The 24,877-nt window shown below is 38.4% G+C and overlaps 2 protein-coding genes across 3 annotated transcripts in view; one reads left to right on the top strand and one right to left on the bottom strand.

Annotated features, from left to right (window-relative positions):
- HSD17B12 (hydroxysteroid 17-beta dehydrogenase 12) overlaps positions 1 to 24,877 on the bottom strand; it is a 169,099-nt gene that overhangs the window by 41,627 nt on the left and 102,595 nt on the right. For both annotated transcript variants that reach the window (XM_003910003.3, XM_009186262.4), the window contains exon 4: positions 15,205 to 15,312. In XM_003910003.3, the coding sequence (XP_003910052.1) occupies positions 15,205 to 15,312 (108 nt within the window). The remainder of the gene's footprint in view (positions 1 to 15,204; positions 15,313 to 24,877) is intronic.
- Positions 7,754 to 8,955, top strand: LOC101022162 (non-histone chromosomal protein HMG-17). The gene has a single exon (XM_003910004.4). It carries the CDS (start codon positions 7,852 to 7,854, stop codon positions 8,122 to 8,124), a length of 273 nt encoding a protein of 90 aa, XP_003910053.1. The 5' UTR covers positions 7,754 to 7,851; the 3' UTR covers positions 8,125 to 8,955.

The following is a 24,877-nucleotide window of genomic DNA, read 5'->3' on the forward strand; positions in this document are numbered from 1 at the left end:
ATACGAGTAACTCAAACAACTGAACAGTTTAAAAAACAAGTAAACTTATTAAAAAGTGGGCCGAGGATATGGATAGATATTTCTCAAAAGAAGACATACCAATGGCCAGCAGATAAATGAAAAAATGCTCAACATCACCAATCATCACAGAAATCCAAATCCAAATGACAGTGAGGTATCATCTTACCCCAGTTAGAGTAGCTGTTATTAAAAAGTCAAAAAATAACAGACGCTGGCAAGGATGCAGAGAAAGCGGAATTCTTATCCACTGTTGGTGGGAATGTAAATTAGTATAGCCACTATGGAGAACAGTATGGAGGTTTCTCAAAATATTAAAAATAGAACTATCATATGATCCAACAATCCCACTACTAGTATTTATTCAATGGAAAATAAATCAGTATATCAAATAGATACCTGCACCCCCATGTTTATTGCAGCACCATTCACAACAGCAAAGATAAGGAATTGACTTAAGTGTCCATCAACAAATAAATGGATAAAGAAAAATGTGGTATATATACACAATAAAATACTATTTGGCCACAAAAAGAATAAAATCCTGTAATTTATAGCAACATGGATGGAACTGGAGGTCACTGTGTTAAGTGAGATAAGCCAGGCACAGAAAGACAAATATTGCATGTTCTCATTCATATGTGGGAGCTAAAAAAAGTTGGTCCTATGGAGGTAGAGTAGAATAATAGATAGCAGAAGGTGGGGCAGGTGTGTTTGGGTAGGTGAGGGATGAAGAGAGGATGGTTAGTGGGTACATACAGTTAGATAGAAGGAATAAGTTTTAATGTTCAATAGCAGAGTAGGGTGACTATAGTTAACAACAATATATTGTATATTTCAAAATGGCAAGAAGAGAGGACTTCTAATGTTCCCAACATGTAGAAATGATACTCAAAGTGATAAATACTTCAGCCACCCTGACATGGTATTACACATTCTCTGCATGTAATAAAATATCACATGTACCCTATAAATATGTAGAAATAGTATGTATCAGTTAAAAAAAAAAAAAAGAGAAAACCTGTTCAACACTGAGAACTTTAGTCCAAAAAAATAAATAGTATCGTGGAGAAGGGCTATGCTTTTATAAAAAAAGTACACACAATGAAACAACGTTAAAGCCAGAATAAGGCTGTTAAGAGCGCTGAGTCCAATTTTATGAGGTGAAGTACACACCAAGGTCACAATGGCAATTTGTCCTATTCTAGGGATTAGGACTCCTACATTCCCTCCTGCACTATTAGTTCCACCTTTTGCTTGTGGAATGAATGATATGCATGATCTCCCTACCACAGGTAATCACTTCAGAATGCTCTTATTTAGGAGTAAAAAGAAAAACTGTTGCTCTCAAATACTTATTTCCATAAAATGCAGAACAGTGCGAATCTTTTGGAAAAAGCAAACCCACTGCAATTTTATTTTGAGACATCAGGTGGCAGCAATAACCAAACAGCAGGCAAAAAGCTTTCAGGGAATTGCAAAAGGAAGAGAAAGAACAGGCTTTGAGTAGGAGTGAAGGATGGAAATACTCCCATTATAATTTAATCTCATTAAGAATGGGTTCACGCAATGCCATCTTTACATATTACAGGATTCATTATAGGATTCGCCAAACCAAACAATGGCACATGTTGCTCCAACATTATTCAGATAGTTGAAAATCCCTTCTAAATGGTTGCGTCTTAAATTAGCATTATACATGTTTATTAGTGAGTTTTCTTGAATTCTTCAAGTGAGGCGCCAGAGACAGATTTAAACATTTTTTTCAGTGACCCGAAAAACCTTTTTATTGTGTAACAACACATGATGCCTCTCAGGAAACAACAGATAGCTATGTCATCACGGAATTCCCACCACCATCCCAGTCACTGTAGGGTGTTGGACAGCAACAAAATCTTTCCCATTGGTTTCTGACTAGAGGTCTAAGACTGGGAAGAGTTCAACAGAAGAGATGAGGCAGGCAGAGAACAGAGGTGAAAACAGACTAAGAATAACACCAAAGGAAGTGGAAAGAAAAGGTGGTGGAGGGCAGAGGAGCCATCCTCTTAAGAGTCGATCCTTGCAAAGAAGAACTGACAGAGGCCATGCTTAGCTACGCTTTCCTCGGCCCCCATCCAGAACCTCAAAAAACACTAATATCATTGTGTGTTGCATTTTAAAGACACAGGAAATCCACGGAGTAATTCTGAATTTTATGTGTGTGTATATATATATACACACACACACACACATACACACACACATACACACACATATATAATTTCTAAATTATACTGCTTTAAAAATCATTTCCAAATTTCACATTCTTAAAAAAAAGAATATTTACAAGATTTCTGTTTCTTCTAAGTTTGTTTGCTGCTGATCTCACTGAACTTAGAATCCTCTCTCAAAGCCAGCTGCTATAGAGATATAATGATGTCATCAGAAAATTAGATTTTTGGTATCTGGGTTGGGCGTGAGAGAGGAGCAAACAATAAATTACTAGAAATTAAAAATCCATTTGAACAAACAATTCTAACAGATACAGGTAGCCCTCTACAGATCACCTTCAACCTGCTTCTTTTTCCAGATTAATCGGAGATATAGGAAATTAAGGTGGTTTACAAATATGTTGCCTAATGGCCGGGCTTCCCAACATACATCAAATAATGCAAAGTATCCCCTCCTGTTTCCTTCTCATTGTATCAAAGCAGAAAGTTTATATTTCAGTAACATTTGTGGTTATAAATGCTAATCCAGTTCAGCACTCAGAGTTAATGAAAAGAGATTTAGATTTTAAAAATGCTGCTACCTCACTATATTTCAAAACAAACTGAATTTTTAAAACGGACACTTTACTAACAGTGTATATACCAAAAGTGGGGGAAACTTCCTGTCTTACATTTTTGAGCTAAAAGAGTACAGACCCCAGAGTCCTAACAGAACCAGGTTTCAGTCTCAGCTCCACTACTACCAGCTCCTAACAAGAGACTAGAGATTGCCTCATTGTCCTTAGACACAAAATGGGGATAGCAATTTAAGAATTAGATGAGATCATACACATACAATCTTTAACCCAATGCCTGGGACACAGTAATATGTTAATAAATGGAAGAGGAAGAGTTGTTATTGTTGTATGGTCATTTATTCAACAAAAATTTATCCAACTCCTATTTTGTGCCCAAGCCCAAACTACCCTGCTTTTATTACGTATGACCAGCATCAAAGTGGAGAGATCCTTCTGAGAGAGTGGACTCCGGGCATCAGTTAACCAGAGCTGCTGCTCTTTATACTGATTACATTTATCCTCATTGCTCCTCTACCCTCTTTATTTCATTCAATTAGATCCACTCTTACAGCCTATAGAGAGAGTTTGGAAAGTGATGCAAAGTAAATTCCATCTTTGCCTTATTTAACATATTGCTTTAGCTAGCACATGTTCATACTCTGACAGATGATATTTGGAACACCATGTAAAACATTTTGCAAACTTTACAGTTTTCATACATTTGTGAGTAGCAATTTCCAAATAAGAGAGAGTTTACAAGACTTTAAATTTGCAGTGCTTTAATCAGAAATTGAAAAATTAAGACTGAATCAGAAGCAACAATAGAACATTTCACTTCCACTGTTTAATTATAAATTGCTACATGATCTTCATTACAAAACTAGGTAAGATTTGCTATACATAAAATTGGAAGAGGGAATGAAGAAAGATGACATGAGGTTGGTAGTTAAATGTTAGCTGGTGGGAAGAACATTCATCAATTTCATGACTTACAGTTCTATTTATATTTCTGAAATAACAGAGCTAATTACCCAGTTTTAAGTAAAAGGTTCTGCTTTAATTAATACCATTAGCGAGTGGTTTTCAAGTAAACGGAAATAAACATGAATTCTAAAAGTCCTATGCTCACTTTACAAATCCAATCTCAGCCAACGTATCTAATGGAACTACAAGGCACTATACTTAGTCTGATAATGTTCCTGATGAGTCTCCTAGCACATTAAAAAAAAAAAAAAATCCATACACCTATTCTGTTTGCTATGATTGTCTACACCAGGCTTCTTCAACATTTAACACAAAGAAGGTTCCCTTCTAGCAAGGAAGGGCATGTGTGCCCAGCGACTCAACTACTTGAATCCCTACTTGGCTTTCTCACCACTCTCTTAAACTTAACATATCCCAAAGTGAAATCATCATTTTTCTCAACAGACTTTGTTCCTGATCCAGGGTTTCTTGTCTTAGGGAAACGGTACCCTGTCGCTCAAGTCAGAACCTGGAAGTTGCTAACTGCTAGTCATCTAATTCTGGATGATGTCTAACTCTATAACTGTTTCTTCTCTGTAAAATGGACATAGAAATATCAATATCTACCTTATAGCGTTGTTGAGGATTAAATGAAATTCATTAGCATGGTGGCTGGCATGAAAGAGTGCTCAATACATGTTGGCAATAATGATTTAAAAAACACAAAACCATTCTTCTACTTTCCTCCTCCTCCTCCTCCTTCTTCTTCACTCAAGACCTCTGATGAGGACCCTCATCAGAAATTGGTGCTATTTCTATTTCCTAAACACCCCTCTTCATCAGTTCACTTCTGCTATTCTCCTAATGTAAACTATCGTCATCTCATGTCTCACTGCTGAAATAGTCTTACTGGCCTCCTCCTATCAATTCTTGTCTTGTTCCATGTGGGAGTCAGAATCTCTCTAAAATTCTAATATGTTGTCAAGTCATGCTTACAATTCTAAAATGGTTTCCCATTGTAGGAAACTTATAGTCTTGCTTTTCTCAGACTTTCATGATCTGGGTCTGCTTAATCCCCAGAATCATCTCTTGCTACTGTCCCCTTTGAAACCTCTGCTCTGGATTTACAGGGCTTTTGTCAGTTCTACCGACACACCAAGCACATTCACCTCAGGCCTTTTGTACATGCCGTTTCCTCCACCTGGAAACCCTTCCCATGTCTATTCTCCCAGTATTATTCAGCCCTCAGGTTTCCACTTAAATATGACTTTCTCGGGGATACTATCTGTGACACCCTTAGCTTTCTCAGTAACATACTCCTTCATTACATGCAACACATTCCCACCACTTGTTCCATGGCTATCTTCCAGAAAAGCAGAAACAGTGTTTCTTTTGTCTACTGTTATAGCTCTGGAATTTTACTTGTTTAAAGAATTAGTATACGGTTGATTGAATGAATCAATCAACAAAAAGGAAAGAAAAGGTACTGTACAGTTAACATTTTGTCTGATCTTTGTTAATAGGATGGCGGTTCTAAACCACTGGAATTTCCTGATGAGAGTGTCTTTCTTATTCATGGCAGGCCCTTGGATCGCATTTGTGTTTTTATTTTTAAAACTGATACATGTTAAATGTACAAGTTTTCAGGGTACACGTGATAATTTGGTACATTCATATAATCAAATCAGGGTAACTGGGATATTTATGACCTTAAATCTTTATCTTTTCTTCTGGTAGGAACATTTGAATTATTCTCTTCCAGCTATTTTGAAATATACAATGGATTATAGTCATCCTGATGATCTAACCCAGGTCTTATTTCTTCCATCTAATTATACAATTGTACCCATTAATCAACCTCTCTTTATTCCCACCCCACCATTCCTAGCCTTTGGCAACCACCAATGTACTCTCTATCTTCATGAGATCTACTTTTTAAGCTCACACATGTGAGTGAGAACATGTGATATTTGCCTTTCTGGGCTTGGTTTATTTCAGTTAACATAATAACCTCCAGTTCCATCATGTTCCTGCAAATGACAGGATTTCCAGTTTTGTTTTTTTTTTTTCATGGCTGAATATTCTATTGTGTACATATACTATATTTTCTTTATCCATTCACCTGCTGATAGACTCTTAGGTTGATTCTATATTTTGGCTACTGTGAATAGTGCTGCAATAAACATAGAGTGCAGATATCTCTTCAATATATTGATTTTCTTCCTTTTTGATATATACTCAGTAGTGGAATCAACACAACCCAGGATGGGGGTTGAACACCAGAAAGACCAACTCTGTGACTAGAGGGCTGGGGCTTTAAGCCAGCCCAACCTAAAGAAAAGAGAGGAGGACTGGAGATCAAGTCAAACCACATGGCCAGTGATTCAATCAATCATGCCTACTTGGGTAATGAAACCCCCAATAAAAACTGAAGCCTGGTAGAGCTTCCTGGTGGCTGAACACAAGGATATGCCTGGAAGGTAAGGTGTCCTGACTCCACCAGGACAGGGCTTAGAAACTTTGTGTTGGGGACTGCCCTCAGACTTTGCCCTGTGGTGTCTCTTCATTTGACTAATCCTGACTTTTGTCCATCATAATAAAACTACAAGATCATGAGTAGAGTGCTTTCCTGAGATCCATGAATCACTCTAGCTAATTATTGAACCCGAGGGTGTCATAGGAACCCATGAATTTGTAGCCAGTTGATCAAAAGTGTAGATAGTCTGAAGATCTCCAAACTTGTGGCTAGCATGTGAAGTGAGGGCAGTTTTGTTGGGGGCTGTGTTCCTGAACCTGTGGAGTCTGCAGTAACTCTGGGTGGTTAGCAACAAAATGTGATTGCAGTATTACAAAAGGGAAGTTTTGGAAGTGTTTTATATCCTTAGAAAGCACAAAAGTTATATCCTGCCCTTTCCCCAAACTCTCATCCCATGATCCTCCTATAACCCTTTCCTATATACCTAGAATAATAGCATCTGCCCTTTCTTAAGCCTGATCCTCATATACTGGGCGATAGAAAAAAAGGGTTGGGGGTAGGGGATAATAATTCCAACTACATGAAGTTTACCTTTGGTGCTCTCTCAACATTTTATTTTGTCCTTCTGCGTGTCTACATCTCTGCACCCCACTGATTATCAACCTACCACATAGTTTCCTTTTTTAAGATTATCGTTCTCCATTTTAAAATGACTTTTCCATGTCTTTCACTAACTAAAATAGCCAACTGACTCAGCAAGAAGTAGACAAGGAATAAACTGAATATACTAGTTCCAATAAGAATTAAATGACAGGTGCCATTAGCCCTTTAGAGGTATTTACACTTCAAATGAGAGCAATTTAAAACGATTTGTAACACTGAGAACAGCAAGAAGAGAATCTGTAGCATTATGTATTTCTAAAGCCTCTAAAGAAATAAGACTCTTATTTGTGACTTCCTTAATCAACAGGGAGCAGGAAGCTGCATAAACTCCTAGTATGCTCCATTTCCCTTCCTTCCAAGCAATCCTAGAAAAGTTTTCCTCAGCACTGTTCCTGTAGTGCTTTGGTTCTCTCTCCTAGGCCTACATCTATTCCTCTTCCTTTGCTTCTCTGGGGACTGAATTATAAGGAAGCCATCTCTGGATCCCAAACCAATTAACTGGGAGTTTGCCTTTTGGAAGTTAACTAGTCCTTTCCCCAAGTAGCTAATAATACTCTTGGGTCTTTTGTTAAGAAACTTTGAAAATATAAGTATACACAGAGACAGAGTTACTCTGATCTTAACTCTGATGGGTATCTTTGCTCAAACTATCTTTTAGTTTAGTAAATAAAATATTTATATTCAACTATTATCTATCCCAGAACCCTCTGGGAAACATCAGGTTTTCGGGAGAAAAATGCAACACAATTGCTTCCCCAAATCCGTAAGGTTTAATGAGGAAAGTGGTTGCACAGGGAAGGATAACAAAGAGTTTGCATTCAGCTGAAAAAGGAAGGGCACTAATTAAAAAATAATTCACCGGAGCAGTGTGAAGAAGAGGAGGCGAGAACGACCCCCGGACCGACCAAAGCCCGCGCGCGCTGCATCCCGCGTCCAGCACCTACGTCCCGCCGCCGTCGCCACCATGCCCAAGAGAAAGGCTGAAGGGGATGCTAAAGGAGATAAAGCCAAGGTGAAGGACGAACCACAGAGAAGATCCGCGAGGTTGTCTGCTAAACCTGCTCCTCCAAAGCCAGAGCCCAAGCCTAAAAAGGCCCCTGCAAAGAAGGGAGAGAAGGTACCCAAAGGGAAAAAGGGAAAAGCTGATGCTGGCAAGGAGGGGAATAACCCTGCAGAAAACGGAGATGCCAAAACAGACCAGGCACAGAAAGCTGAAGGTGCTGGAGATGCCAAGTGAAGTGTGTGCATTTTTGATAACTGTGTACTTCTGGTGACTGTACAGTTTGAAATACTATTTTTTATCAAGTTTTATAAAAATGCAGAATTTTGTTTTATGTATTTATTTATTTTTTTAAAGCTATGTTGTTAGCACACAGAACACTTCATTGTTGTTTTTGGGGGAAGGGGCATATGTCACTAATAGAATGTCTCCAAAGCTGGATTGATGTGGGGAAAACACCTTTCTCTTCTAGTTTTGAGAGACTTCCTCTTGGTTCCCAGGAGGAGGGAGTCCCTGACTTTGACACACATGGCCACCTTGGCACAAAAGCCTTGTGGTATGGAAAAACAAATTTGTTTTTATGTTCTCTTCTCCCTTTCCATCTTTCAGCATAGACTTAACTCCCTTAAGCCCAGACATCTGTTGGGACCTGACCCGTAGTCATTGGTTACCAGTGTGTCAGGCAATCTGGACTTTCCAGTGTTGCCACTGAGATGGCACCTGTCAAAACAGCATTGGTTCCATTTCTAGATTGTGGATCTTCAGATAAATTCTGCCATGTTCATTTCACTTCCTGAAAGTCAGGGTCGGCTTGTGAAAAGTTGTTAAACAACATGCTAAATGTGAAATGTCAACCCTCACTCTAAACTTTCCCTGTTCAGAGCATCAGATGAAGACTTCATTGGGTTTTATAGTGGCTTTCTGATTTTTGGTAGTCCATTGAAGAAGGGAGTTTGAAAGTTGTTGTATACTGTTAACGATTGTCTGCCCATGTCCTGCCTGAAATACCATGATTGTTTATGGAAAGTATCTTTAATAAAACTGGATACAGTTTGGCTTGGAAAAAAATAATAATAATAATTCACCAAGAACATTAGTGGAGCAAGTGTTCACTTATAAAGGGCACAGGAAGAAAAGAGAATAATAAGTTCTATTCCAGCTTTGGCAATCAATGATTCTTTGCAATCAACTGACCTTTATTATCTACATATGTTGTTATTGTTAAAATGAGGCTTCTTAAAATTATGAGCAATGCGTATGGAAAGAATCAAAAAAGTCGACGGATGACAAAAGTCCTGAATGCACTAAGCCAGTAGTGCAACACAGGTCACCTTGTACCAGCTGATTCTCTTGATGCCACAACTTGTATACGCCATTAACACTATGGGCAGAGAAGGCCTTGAGAGCATCTGGCATGGGGAAATTCTTGTCTAGAATGCATTAAAAGCTTGAATAAAGCTTTGGTTGATGTTTTAAATGAATCTCAAACTAAGTATATTTTTCCAAGAGGACCTTTCTTTCTCCTTCTATAATACAGAATCTCACGAAGTTAAAAAAGTCATAGTAGTGGAATTTGAAAAAAGTATTGTCTGTGGCATACTTCAAATCCAAGCCTACTCCTTTGGCCTTGGTAAATTACGCCTCCCTGAGATGTATTGTGCAAAGTCCTCCAAACCAATCTGGAGCACACATGAGAGTCTCTCCTAAGGAATCAAGTAAGCATTACAGCAATCACACTTTGTTAACCAATTGTTTGCTTATTCAAAGCAGTAAGGATGTCATTTTCTCTAAATAGCCAAAGTTTTATAAGCTTTCTGAAATCTGTATTTCTTGGCATTTGCCTGAAAGAAGACAGTAGATGCTTAGTTTTTTTACGTAATGGAGTTAAGAATCCAACTTCTCAACCTTAAGCATTTATAGTCTCATCAAGTTATGGTGACCTTTCAGGATAAATTCTCACAATTCATGGCTGCTTTCTTTCCACTTATCTTACTAAAAACTTAATGTTTCTTTCACGACTAAGGGCTTTAGCATTTTCCTTTGTAATTCTGAAAATATTAATTTTCTTTATTAAGCACTGACTGTTTGGTGCTTAACACTATTCAAACAAATGGGGTGTACCCTGGTGATTTATTTTTCTTATTATCCTTACTAGTTTCATTAAAACTTGGTAGAAAAAAATTCCTTCCTATGACTTAATATGGATTCCTAGGTCTTACTAGAAATCAATCTATAGATAGAATATTTTGGGGAATGTTATAAAAGTGAGAATTGCATAAGCAAAGGAAGGAGACTAAGTTATTTTGCCCTTACTAGACAGAGGTGAGAGTAGGTGGGATCTGGATGGGGATGAGGGAGAGAAGAAAGTTGATGGAGCTAGAAATTCGGGTAATCATAAGAGTAAGAAAACATACATATCAGACCTCCCCACAACAAGTTCTAGAGGGTTATACCCACACTAGTGAAAGAACCATAAGAATGGAGTTGAAATATGACCTAGTAATAAAATTTAACTCACAGAAGTATTTTAATAGTTCCATCAAAAATCTTGAGAAATTAAAATTACAATCCAAGTGTAAAATATTTGCTAATAAATGTCAATAATAATTACATAAATCTTATGATTAAGGAGACATTTGTGGTAGAGTAGGAAGAAAACTAAACTTACAGCCCAGCTAATGAGATAATGTATGCAAAAGTTCAGCTATACACTTTAAAGGTTTATGTAAACATTAACTATAATTATTTTTATTATTGATTTGCAACCAACTAGAAATCAAAATCAAAGTTGTGTGAGTATCTTTCAATAAGTATCCAATCTGAACTGTTTAAGGGCAGTATAACTTTAAAGCAGGGTTTCTCAACCTCAGCACTACTGACATTTTGGACGGATCATTCTATGCTGTGGGAGGCTGTCCTATACACATTATAGGATGTTTAGTAGCATCCTTGAACTTTACCTACTAGGGAACAGTAGAACTACCCTCCCCTAGCCAAGAAGGACAATCAGAAATGTTTCAGAACATTGTCATACACTGCAAAATTGTCCTTGGTTGAGAACCACTACTAAATGCTAAGAAAAATCAAGAAATTATACTTACAATTCTCTCATACAAACTGAGGATGAGAGATGGCCAAGGTGAACTAGAGTTGAGATGTCAAATACAGTAACCACTGGTCACATGTAGCTACTGAGCACTGAAAGTGTGGCTAGTCTGAATTGAGATATGCTGTTAAGTGGAAAACATATACTAGATTTCAAAGACTTAGTACTAAAAAAGAATGCAAAATATTTTAAAATTTTCTTGTATTGATTATATATTGAAATATTAATAATATTTTAGATATAATAGGCTAAAATAAAATACATTAAAATTAACTTCATCTGGGCCAGGCGCGATGGCTCACCTGTAACCTCAGCACTTTGGGAGGCTGAGGCAGGCAGATCACAAGGTCAGGAGATCGAGACCATCCTGGCTAACACGATGAAACCCCGTCTTTACTAAAAATACAAAAAATTAGCCAGATGTGGTAGCGGGTGCCTGTAGTCCCAGCTACTTGGGAGGCTGAGGCAGGAGAATGGCATGAATCCAGGAGGCGGAGCTTGCAGTGAGCCAAGATCGCGCCACTGCACTCCAGCCTGGGTGACAAAGCGAGACTCTGTCTCAAAAAAAAAAAAAAAAAAAAAAAAAATTAACTTCATCTGTTTCTTTTTACTTTAAAAAAAAAATGTGGCTATTAGAAAAGCTAAAATTACTATGTGGCTTGTGTTACATTTCTATTGAACAGTGCTGAGTTCATGCAGAAAACTATCGCCTGCTTCATGCTATCTATTCCAGGCAGCCTTTGATGAGAAGGAAGGGAACTCAAAAGAGCTCTGTCTTCAGTTTTCTCTTTACATTCTCTCCATTCTCCTTGGATGATCTCCAGGCCCACTGCTTCAATGCAATTACTACTCATAGATGACTAATCGCCCAACTGTATCTGTAGAACAGAGCTCTACTGAAATCTAGATACATATATACATATACATACACACACACACACATATATATATCTCCAACTATCAACTTAACAAGCCAACTTAGACATCTTAGAGGAACCCCAGATTTCCAGTTTTAAATGATCTTGACTCCCCAAAAGGCTCCTCCTCAAGGATTCTTCATTTTAGTAAATGGCAGTGTTGATGCAGATGCTCAAGCCAGAACCTGAAAGCATCCATAAATTATCTCTTCTCCTTCCCACTTGGAATCTCTTACAAAGTCTTGCTTCATCTACTTCCTTTATAAATGTTTCTGGAATCCTTCTCTTTCCTACCCCACTGGCTAGGCCAAGTTACCATTATTTTTCCCTGTATCAACTCCCCTGTCCCCTACATATTCTTATTACACCCTGTCCTTCCCTACTCAAAACATTTATCCCATAGATAACTATTTTTCTTATTAGAACATTACACTACATAAATAATGCAGTATAGCTTTCCTTTTTTTTTTTTTTTGAGACAGAGTCTCACTCTGTCACCCAGGCTGGAGTGCAATGGCGCGATCTCAGCTCACTGCAACCTCTGTCTCCCAGGTTCAAGAGATTCTCCTGCCTCAGCCTCCTGAGTAGCTGGAACTACAGATGTGTGCCACCCTGCCCAGCTAACTTTTGTATTTTTAGTAGAGATGGGGTTTCGTCATATTAGCCAGGCTGGTCTCAAACTCCTGACCTCAGGTGATCCACTCGCCTTGGCCTCCCAAAGTGCTGGAATTACAGGTGTGAGCCACTGTGCCCAGCCCAGTGTAGCTATCTTGTTCATTGTTGTATCTCTAGTTCACTGACTGATGAAAGAATGAATGAATGAATGAATGAATGAATGAATGTGGAGGTGCACAAATTGTTAACTCACAGCAACTTACTAAGGAACTAGGCTATCAAAACAATGGTTCATTAGTGTATGAGGCCTGGGAAAATATCAGTCCTTATGTCTAAATATCCATGCTTATGCATTGATACAAGTGCTAGGATTCTAGAAACAGGGGAAAAGAGTTTTGAGACCATGTGTCCTGTATGCTCATCCTCAACAGATCTATCATGCCTAAACTCATATTGAAGCCTTTCCATATAGGGGGCAGGAAAGAACAGCTAAAGAGTTCCTTGTACAACCCTCCAGCCCTGCAGCAACCTGATGCCCAACATTTTCCAATGCCAATGCCATAGTCCCAGAGCATCTGCAGTTTCTGTGAAAAGCAGCTAAAGTTTATGTAAAACTAAACACAATTGTGATGAATTTAACTATTTCTGAAAGCAAGTCATTCTCTAAGAGCACAAGTTCAAGAGAAGCAGTAAAATTTTCTCCCTCAGTCTCTTTTCATTAGGGATTCTCAATCTCCCTTCCAGCCTAAGCTAGCCTTTATCCCCTAGTCCACCGCTAGTTTGAAAGGAGGTTAAGAGAAGTAAGACAGCTTCCATACTAACCTTAAGTTATGATTGCTGATTTGGATTTTTACAGATGTCAGTGGTGACTTATGTATTCCAGATCTAAGCTGAGGAAGTCAAGATTTTTTTACAGATGTCAGTGGTGCTTTATGTATGTCAGATCTAGGCTAAGGAAGAGGAAATTGTGAAGGACTCCCGGCAACATGTATATTTAAGAACATGCAGACACAAAGGCAAAAACCAGACCTGTGTTCTCATTCATTTTTGCCTACTGGTCTTCCTATAAGTGAGGGAATAGTGGTGTCAGTATACAGGGCATGGTGATGTGTGATATGGACCAGGCAGGAGCTGGGAAAGGATAGCATGTGAAAGCCATGGTTAACCCCAGGTGCAACAGTAGTATGTGGGGCTATACTCGTTTAATTGATTTTTAACAACTGTCTTATCTATTATGGAAATTATGTAAAAGACCATTCTTTTATAGAATGAGGAAGGGAGGTGGGGTCTTTATGACTAAAGAAATGTTAGAAAATGTTTTAAAAAATTATCTTCTCCAGCCTGGGCGACAGAGCGAGACTCCGTCTCAAAAAAAAAAAAAAAAAAAAAAAAAAAATTATCTTAATTTATCTGACTTTTATAGCCCAACTAAACAAACAATGGCAATTAATTGGTTCCCACCAATTTTGGCAATGGGATAAACAGATTTAATGAGGAAGTTTAGTTTTTTTCGGAACTAGATGCCCTGTCTCTTTCTAGAAATGACTCTCAAAGAGTGGTGGGAAAGTTAACAAAGCCCCCCTTTTTTTTTCCTATGCAATATTCTGAATTGTTTCCATAACAAAGTTCAATAATATGATTATCCAAATAAAAGCATCTGTTTCTGGTAATAAGAGCAAGGTAGCTGAGATGTAACAAAAAGGGGTATAAGAAAAAAAAATACAAGACTGAACCCCAGCTGAATCACTCAATCTTTATGTGTCCTTCCCTTCTAAACAATCTGTTTTCAAGTGGAGCAGAGCTCCACAGAGCAGATGAAATTTGGTCAGGGTGGAGTGGGAATCTTATTTGTATTTTTTTTTTATAAAGCAGAGATATACATATAGTACATAATTGGATATACAGTGTATTTGTGGTATTAAAATTTCATGAGAGTTAGATTAGGAGAAATCTCTAAAAAGTCTTCTCGGGGGGTAATAATGAACAAAAGGCTGAATAAACTATTCTAAGCCTTCATTTCCTCAACTGTATGGAAATGAGTCAGCACCATCCACCTTAAAGGATTATTGCACTATAACTACCATCAGTCCTATTATCTGTGAGCTCCACATTTATGGATTCAACCAACAGCGGGTCAAAAATATTGGTGAGAAAAGAGACAAATCAAAAAATTGGGGGGGATAAATTCCACAAAGTTCCAAAAACCAAAACTTGAGTTTACCAGCGTGTCTACATATTAAATCTGCACAAATGAAGTGAAAATGAAGTGATGTGTAGGCATTGTTTTAGGTATTATAAGTAATCTGGAGATGATCTAAAATATACAGAAGGATGTGCATAAGCTATATGCAAATACTAAGGCATTTCATATAAGGAACTTGAGCATCTGCAGAGGTCCTGGAACCTATACCCATAGATACCCAGGGACAACTGTATATCTAAATATACACAGAGAATAACAGAAATAACAAGGAAAATAACCAAAATTGTATGTTGTCAATATAGAACTAAAAACACAAATTCAAACGTATCATGTCATCTAGTGATATTATTCACTAATAATGTCTTAGGTAATCATAATACAATTTTCTCACTAGTCATTTTACCACTTAACATCCAAAGTCATAAAGTCAAATAATAAATACAAGAAGAATCTATAAATGTGGCAAAAATACAAACCTAAGATGCCGATTTCAAGACCAGCCAAGCCTGTTTTAATTTTATCATAAATATCTTCTAATGTGAAGTCAACAGCAATGGTTCTTGTCTCCACTTTGAATTTTTCTTCTAGGGAAAAAGAAAACACAAATGGGGAGAGTAGGGAAAATTAGTACATGGCAGTGAAGATTAAGGCATTTGATAGCATTATCCTTTCAGACGTTTCCACCCCCCCAATTTGATACAAAATTTAGACCAGGATAAATTTAAGCAATCATGAGACCATCTAAGAGATGATATAGGGTCAACACATTAGTCCTGCAATAAAAATTCCAGTGTCGTCACAGAGAACTGGCTCAATGTTCCTTAATCAGTTCTTCTTTTGTAAATCAATAATGAGAACTACTTTTAGACCCTTAGGTACAAATAATAAAACATGATTCATATCATAAAGTTATATACTCTTTATATATCACTGGCTTTGTGATTTTAATTGTAAATTGGTGCTCTATAACTTCAGGAAGAAGTCTTCATGTTGTAAAATATTTTAAAGTGTGATACATTAAAACAAAAAGTCTATCTTATCACAATGGAAATAAAATGAACAGGATCTTATTATAATTTGGGAACTTGGTTAATAGTTAATAATCACTACATTTTAAAATCCACACAAAACGCACAGTAATAAAGGCATAAAGTGACCCAAGAAACACCTCAGTGTTCTACTTTACACAAGTCTATTAAGGTCCAAACAGTGCTGATGAAAATAATAGCTTCAGAAATGAGACCCTGAGGAACAAAACTCATCTGAGTTAATGTACAGTATCTACTTTTGCCTTCACTAGTCAGCCCCTGTGAAGAGATAGCACAGGCTTTGAGGTCACACAGACATGAGCACCAATTTCATTTCCACACATATTTGCAAAATGACTTTAAGCAAGTCACACATCTTCTTTGAGCCTCAGCATCCTCTTGCGAAAATGAAGATAATTCTACCTAACCAATGACGTGAGGCTCACATGATACCTATGGTACACAGAAGGCAGTCCATAAAGGCTAGACTTTCTTTCTCTCCTCAACCATCTTCACTCAGTTTACTTAGCCAAGTCCAGTGAGCTAGGAATGCTTATTCTTTAGAACTTGCAGAGAATTCAAAAGAATTAATTTTAAAATCCTGCTTCCAAAAATAAATCTTTCTTCAGTCAAAGTCAGTGTCAGCTCATCACAGAGTATGCGGGATTAATCCTCGTAGGAAGTATCTGTTCTTGACCTAAAAGGATTTCTGTCTAAAACTAAAGAGCTGGTTCATGAGAGATCTGATCCTTAGTCAGACTCAGTGAAAAGTATTGACCCTAGGTAGAAATCCACGAATAAACTGAAAAGAAGAATTGACCTAGAAAATACCTTATTTGGTGTTAAAGGTATACTTACTGTTCTAATATAAATGAGTTATATGTGTGCTCATGTAGTGGGAAATTAGACACAGAGCTATAATTTCACAATAGCTGGTCTAATATGTCTACTTTAACATTTCACAGAATTTACCACCAGTAAATAAAGAATGCTGATTTTGTTACAGCCACAGATTCACAAGGGAAAACAAAAAGCCCCAAAACAAAAGGTTAAAAATACCTTTGATTAAATGAAAAACTTCATTCGAGAATAACATAACGTAAATTTATCTATTTATTTTGAAAAGCAAAGCATTTTTCCACACTAGTATTATGTATTGACATTCAGGAAATTTTCTATCAATAAAAGCCACCTCACAACTCCTGAACCAAATTCACTCTTCTGCACCTCACAGGATTAGATGAATGTACATACTTACATTGTAGAGTTTTGTATAGATATGTTGCTAAAAAGATTCAAGACACTTTTACAAAGAATGTTATTTAGTATTGAACCAAAGCAAGCTCTTTGTATTCACATTAGGATAAGCAAATGGCTTCTGGTACAAGTTTTTCAGGTTAATTAAAATGTCTGAATTCACACCTAGATTTCCCAGAATCATAGATTCTGGAAAATCTAACTGAAAAGTGAACACTGCCTTTTTTAAAAAACAACTTTTCTTCACTGCCTCTATTGTGAGCCTTTCCTTTTTTTTTTTTCTTTTAAGAGATTGGGTCTCAAGCCTGGGCTTAAGTCTCCTTAGTAGCTGGGACTACAGGCACACACCATCGTTCCCGGCTTTTCCTATTTAACATAGGTGAGACCATGATACCCACCTCTTCACAAACCTCCAGAGATTTCCATCTCACTCAGAGTAAGAGCCAAAAGGCGTTGGCAACAGCCTAATAAACAGCGTGAGTTTACTGAACTCACCTCCAGCTACTCTCCTTGTTGCTCCTCAGTTCTATCCATAGGGGATCCTAGCAGTTGTTTAGATACAGAATGTTGTCCACGTACACTCAGGACTTAAACTTACCATTCCCTATGTTTGGAATGCTCTTCCACATCCCTTGTCTCTGTTGGGTCCTTGAGCAAATGTTACCTTCTCAGAGAAGCCTGCCTTGCCCACCCTTTAATAAATGCAACCATCTCCCCAGCACTCCTCATGCGCTTCCCTGCTTGATTTTATTCCATTGTACTTACTACCTTCTAATATGCTAGGTAGTGTATTTTAATAATGTACATGCTTGTCTATACGTCTTGACTCAAATTAAGCTTCAAGAAGACAAGGACTTGGTTCTGTTTTGTTTAGTTGCTCAACAATGGCACAAATGATCTGGGATCTTTCCACCCTCCTCTTTTTTCCCTTAGGCTGGCTCCTTTTCTGGAAGGCCACTGCCATTCCGTGCATCGCATGCAAACAACAGTGTTTGGAGGCAGAAATCGTATGTCTCTGTGATATGTCCCTTTTATAGAGAGAAAATTTCCCCAGAAGAATCCAGCAGACTCCCACCACGTTTCCTTTCCAAGGATTATGGTACGTGCATGCTACTGACCAGGGGCATGGGTGGGTGGGCTTTCGGAATTCTATGAACTGCCTCCACCTCCACCATCGAGTTCTGTCAATCAAAGATAGATGTGCATATATAAGAATAGGACAGGAACTGTCTCCTTCTGGGCCAAGGCAATTGAATAAGAATTATAATGGGGGGTTCTAGAAGGCTAAGGTGGGAGGTAGCTGGCCTATGTTACAAAGGAAAAGCCGAAAACGATGGTGTGTGGCTGTAGTCCCAGCTACTCAGGAGACTTGAACTTGGGGCTTGAAGACCAGCCTAGAAGTAAATCTAGGCATCTTCCCCCTTCCCATAGCCTATCACCCTGCATGTGACCCTGCCAACAGGAGGCAAGACAAATGGACAAGAATCCTCTAACTTTAAACATCAGCACAAGGGTGAATTAAGCACCTGAAACAGAAGTAGATACCAGGTACCCATAACACAGCCCTCATTTCCACCTTCACACCTCCCCAACCTGTTTTTTTTCATAAAACCACTAGTCTACAACTCTCCAACAGCCCACCGCTAGGGAAGAATAAGCACCTTACCAAAGCTTTTGGAGTAGTACTTCTGGAACTCTGATCCTTGACTGACTACACAGGTCTAAGAAATGACGCAGCCTCTCTCTGTTTTCCAGAGTAGGAGTTGAAATAAGTTAAAATCAATATCCTACAAGTGTATGGGATAAAGATGCACAAACAATTGGATTTGGAGGTTGCAATGAACATGAGATGAGCCACACAATTGCCCCTTCAATGAAACTGATGTTGCCCTAATTGTGGGAGCATCACCAGCAGAAAGCTTTTGGGTGTCAGCCTCAGCTGCAGAGTTGCCTTGTCCAGGATCACGCTCTTTCCATAGCATCCTCATCCAATGGCTGATCCAGGTGAACGTTTAAAATGATTGGACAGCTTGTACCTACAAGATTCTGATTCCAGAAGTATAGTCTGTTTATTATCTTATTTTTCTGTTCTTTCACAATGCCCTAGATTTAGTTATTCTAGATCTATAATGGGTTTTAATGTTTCTAGTAATGGAAGTCTACTTTGTTGTTCTTCTTCTTTAAAAATTTATTGCTTATCCTCACCTGTTTAGTCTCTGTTTTGATTGGGATTGCATTAAACATTTCAATTAAAGAATGACAATGTGGCATTCCCTCTGGGCTCTCCATTTATTCAAATGTTTTGTTTAAATGTCTCACAGTAAAATCTTGTGATTGCAAATTCTTAAAGAATTAAAGAATTCCATGATGAGAATAGTACACACCATTATATACAGATATGCAGTACTATTGATGCCTATTGACAAGCTGTCGGTATTTGAAATTGTATGAGCTGGCATCCCACTACTTACAGTTGTGGTTACATATATACAGTCATGACCCATCCCAACTTTATTTTCAGATGAAAATAATTCTCAGATGGTCTTGACCAACTGCCTCTCAGCCCAGTGGCTAAGACCAAACACCAAGAAGAAAAAAGCTGGTATGAACTACTCAAGGCAGTCAACTAACTAGAAATGGAGGCAGAAATGCAACTCTGGCATAAAAAGCAGGGAATGAAGCTAAGCTACACTGATACTATTCACTCCCTTTCTATCTACTGCTCCACTGAAAACCAGATAACTACAATTGTGGAAAAGCAGAAAGCAAGTATCATTTACAACAATAGTGCCACAGAGTAATGAATATTGTCATTGGCCTCAAACCATTCCATCACCTGCAAGAGCACGTGCCCCACTCCTACAGTCACACTGCCGTTTACGACACAGAGTATTCAGAATTCATTCAAGGTCAAGTCTGGAATTGACAGAAAAGGAACTGAACCCTGCAATAGTCTCAAGATGCTGCTGAAACACCTCTCAATATTAAAACTCACACACTTTTAGGTGCAAGCCAAGAAAGGTGATAAATATATTCAGAATGGCCTTAGGTTTATCGTACTTCCAGCTCTGGCCATTATCATTTTCATTTTGCTCAACAAATTGGCATCTCCTTTTAAATTTCTCTTTCTGTAAGAATAATTTTATAGATTTTAGAAGGACTTTCCTCAAATTTTTGCCCTAGGTGGCTAGGGATATTAAGTCTGGGAATGTTACAAAAGAAGTCTAATCTATATACACTTGTGTGTTATTTGTGTTTTTTTCTATTAATAAAACCAAAATATATATGTTGACACTCCTTTGTCCCTATATCTGCTCCAAATAAACAGCCTGCCTTCCCCTGTAAGTTTCAGGTACTATCCATCATGAAATTCCTGTCATATCACCCTTCCTCACTTTTTCCATATTATAACATTCTTATAACATTCTTTCAGATTCAAGTCATGTTACTGCATCCGTGGACATATTTTTCACTATTCCCATTTCCTCCAAGGTAAAGCTACTTCCACTCTCTGCTGTGCTCCTAGAGACCTTCTATACAACCCTACGAGGCACTTAATATATTAAGGAAAGAGTCTGTTTCTTAAACAGGGAGCACTCTTTGTCATCTTTGTTTTCCCTGCAGCTAGCACCATGTCTGGCATAAAGCAGAGGTCATTCTGCTCAATGTTTGTTAAATGAGTAAATAAAGCTAGGCCAACACAGCAGATTCATTAAAATCATCTTCTCAATACTTCTTGAATTCCTCCCTATAGAAATTACATTTCTTACATGCTGGTAAGAAATGTATGTATAAGACAGAATATTAGGCATATTAAAATGTAAGCTAGAGTGGGGTGCGGTGGTGCACGCCTGTAGTACCACCTACTCTGGGGGCTGAAGCAAGAGGATCACTTGAGCCCTGCAGTTTGAGACTAGCCAGGACAACATAGCAAGACTCCAGCTCTCAAAAAAAAAAAAAAAAAAAAGACAAATTGAGAGACAGTTCAGTTACTCCATCTGTCATACACGGGTCTGGACTATCATTCTCATATAAATTCAAACATTTTAGAATTATAAGAAAGCTTAGAAACCATCCCATCTCATGAATAAAATACTCCAGGAGCTTGGCTCAGGGGCACATATATGAAGGTTGAGGATATTTTAGTCACGGACCAATCTCCCTTATTCCAGTCTTGGAAAAAGATAATGAGTTGGGGAGAGGAGACTCTTAGAGAAATAGCACTATATTCAATGCGTACCAATTTTAGCATCTTAAATCTAAATTCATAAAATTCAGTTTATAACCATAAAAATGTCTCGCACCCTTTTTTTTAAAAAAAGCTCTCCATTTTCACATAAAATTATGTTTTACAGTATTTAGAGATTTAAAAGATGCAAGACAAGTCTTTTGTACTTTCTCCTATTTTAAGGGGAAAAAGAAAAAAACGAAGTCCCATAACCAATTTCTCTCCACTTCCCTTCTTTTCCTGTCTTCTTTTCCCCACAATTCCCAGGCCTTACCTATCCTTACATCCCTATCCCTTGGGGTGAGACAACCCCCAACAAAGAAAGCCTGCCTAATATGGCTTTGGAGAAGGTGATTGTGTCCTAGAAGGGAATAATTGATCTGACTCCATTTTTAAAGGCCCATTTAATTACAATTAACAGAGATGCTACACAAATAATGGTCTATTTCCTTTTTTTATGTTGCCCTTGGAAAAATATTCATGACAATTTTAATCTCATATGAAGAGACCCACTTTCAGTCAAGCCAAAAAATTAATCATAGCTCATCAGGATTCTAACTCAAACCAAGCATTTCTTTATTTTAAGCCAAGGTTATTATATTTTTTTCATTATAGCCTCTTTAACTAGAACAAACACCTGCAATAAATAAAAACCTTATGCTGCGTGAAACTATTCTATTGATAGGACATGAATAGGCCCCACCCTTTTGAAGGCTTTGAGTTCTACAGTTGGTTCAGGCATTGTAAACTTTTGGACAAACCACTCTTGAAGAAATTTTCATATAGCAATGTTGATTTTTCTGCACTTGGTAAGCAAAAGGTCCATAGAAGTATCTGAATTTTATCTTTTGAGGGGAGAAAAAGGCAAAATATTCTTTTTTTTTTTTTTTGAGACAGAGTCTCTGTCACCCAGGCTGGAGTGCAGTGACGTGATCTCAGCTCACTACAACCTCCGCCTCCCAGGTTCAAATGATTCTCCTGCCTCAGCCTACGAAGTAGCTGGGAGTACAGGCACCCACCACCATGCCCAGCTAAGTTTTGTATTTTTAGTAGAGCCAGGGTTTTGCCATGTTGGCCAGGCTGGTCTTGAACTCCTGACCTCAGGTGATCCGCCTGCCTTGGCCTCCCAAAGTGCTGGGATTACAGGCATTAGCCACTGCTCCCGGCCCAAAACATCATTCTTAAGATTACTACACTTAAGATTCCAAGATGCTACTGCTAGCGATACGAAAGCAGAGTTCACTGGAAGAGCCTGGGATGCAGTTAGAAGCCCTGCACTTGAGTGCCAACTCAACTGGCTGTTGGCCTAAGGCCCTTCACTCAAGCCTTTGAACTTTCAAGAATACCATTTCTTAGCCTATAAAACCACAAAAAACAATACCCACCCTACACAGTTTTTTTTTTTTTTTTTTTTTTGAGATGGCATTTTTCTTTGTTGCCCAGGCTGGAATGCAAGGGCGTGATCTCGGCTCACTGCAAATTCCGCCTCCTGGGTTCAAGAGATTCTCTTGCCTCAGCCTCCCGAGTAGCTGGGATTACAGGTGCCTGCTAACACGGCCCGTTAATTTTTGTATTTTTTATTGGAGACGGGGTTTCACCATGTTGGCCAGGCTGGTCTCGAACTCCTGACCTCAGGTGATCCACCTGTCTCAGCCTCCCAAAGTGCTGGGATTACAAGCGTAAGCCACTGTGCCTGGCCCATAATAATTCATAAGTTTTAAATTGCACGCCATTCTAATTAGCATGATGAAATCTTGCACTGTCGTGCTCTTAGTGTGAATCATACCTTTGTCTAGCATATCCATGCTGTACACACCACCCACTCTTTAGTCACTTAGTAGCTCTCTTGGTTATCAGATCAAAAAAAGAGCATATATAGGTATATAGGGTTCAGCACTATCCACAGTTTCAAGCATTCACTGGGGATCTTGTGACATATCCCCTGCAGACACGGGGGGATTTCTCTATCCGGCAATATCTACAAAGATGGCTGCTTGACAAATAGTTGTTTTTTCCTTAATAGCATAGGCTGCTGTAGGTATAATCCATATTGTTAACTCTTACCTCCTTGCATCAGCTGCATATTTTTTCAAGCTGACATGAACATCTGATTCTGCTTTAAAAAGTGATTCATTACCATATCATCCGTGGAATCAATGGTCATGATGTACTATTTTTAGCCTTGCCTTTAGCGTCCAAGTATTTCCTTGACTCAATTTGCTTGTAATTAACCTTTAAATTATTGTATGTTATGTATTCCAAGGTGTACATTTTAATTCACTTTTCATCTCTGAAATCAAGGTGTTTCATAATTGATGGCAAGTCAGTTTAATTGGTGAATTTTCCTTCTTGGTGGTTATAAGCTGCATCGTTGCTTCATGATCAATGGTATCTCAGATTTGATGAAAGAAGCCTGGGAACCTTGCTGACAGTCACCCTTCTCTCTCTCTTTTTGGGAGGAGGGGGCAGTGGGCAGTAGGACAGGGTCTCTCCCTGTCACACGGGTTACAGTGCAGTGGTGTGGACATGGCTCACTAGAGCTTGGACCTTCTGGGTTCAAGAGATCCTCCTATCTCAGCCTCCCAAGTAGCTGGGACCACAGGTACATGCCACCATGCCCATCTAATTTTGGGGGTTTTGTCATATTGCCCAGGCTGGTCTCAAACTCATGGGCTTAAGTGATCTGCCTGCTATGAGCTCCCAAAGTGCTGAGATTACAGGTGTGAAGCCACCATGACTGGCCCACCCTTCTCTTTAATGTCACCAAATGACCTGGGTCAGCTTCCAAATGCAAAATTCCCAGTACTCTAGGGATCATAATATTCCACCACCACCGGTAGTCAAAGAGACAAAAAGATTTCCCATTCTAAACCAAGGCCCATGTGCTCATTCATTTAATCAGGAGCACGGCCAGTTACAACCTGGCAAAGCATCTCACTCCCTAAACTGTAAGCTCTATGAGGGCAGGATCTGTGCCTGTTTTTTGCTCTTTACTACTGTATACTCAAAGCCCAACAGTACCTGGTACTTTATAGGAGCTCAATAAATGTTTTGATTGAGTAAATTCAAGAAATACATACTAAGTCGTGCCCATGTGTCAGGCTTCACCCTGAGGACGATAACAAATACCCTCAAATAGGTTATATTTGGATGAAGGAGATATGTGTAAATCCAATTGCTGCTCTAATAAATATAAACAAAGCATCAAAGAGAAAGCAACTCATTCTTGCAGAGTGCTATTTTACATAGTAGGTAACATTTGTGTGGAGTTTTTGGTGAAGAGTAAGAATTGGCCCTACCAAGAAAGGGCAGATGTTGGCAAAAACAGAAAGCACAGAAAACGAATAGCATATTTTAAGAATCTCCGTGGATGGCATATGTGGTGTACACAGAGAAGTGGAAAGAAAATTTGTAGATGAGAGTTGGTGGAGGTTGTATGGTCCAAAATAATAAATAGGACTAGCTACTTAATTTGTGGGACCCAGTGTAAAATAAAAATGTGGGACACCCTTGTTCAAAAGTTATTAAGAATTTCAAGATGGCAACAGCAGAGCATTAAACCAAGTATGGACCCTTCTAAGTGTGGGGCCCCATGCAAATGCTCAAGTCATAGGCCTATGGAATCAGCCCTAAAAC

This window comes from Papio anubis, chromosome 12 (assembly GCF_008728515.1).
Source record: "Papio anubis isolate 15944 chromosome 12, Panubis1.0, whole genome shotgun sequence".
In the NCBI taxonomy this organism is placed as follows: domain Eukaryota; kingdom Metazoa; phylum Chordata; class Mammalia; order Primates; family Cercopithecidae; genus Papio; species Papio anubis.

What these genes read in the sequence shown, in the direction of transcription:
- LOC101022162 (XM_003910004.4), top strand. Translation starts at nt 7,852, where the DNA reads ATGCCCAAGAGAAAGGCTGAAGGGGATGCTAAAGGAGATAAAGCCAAG.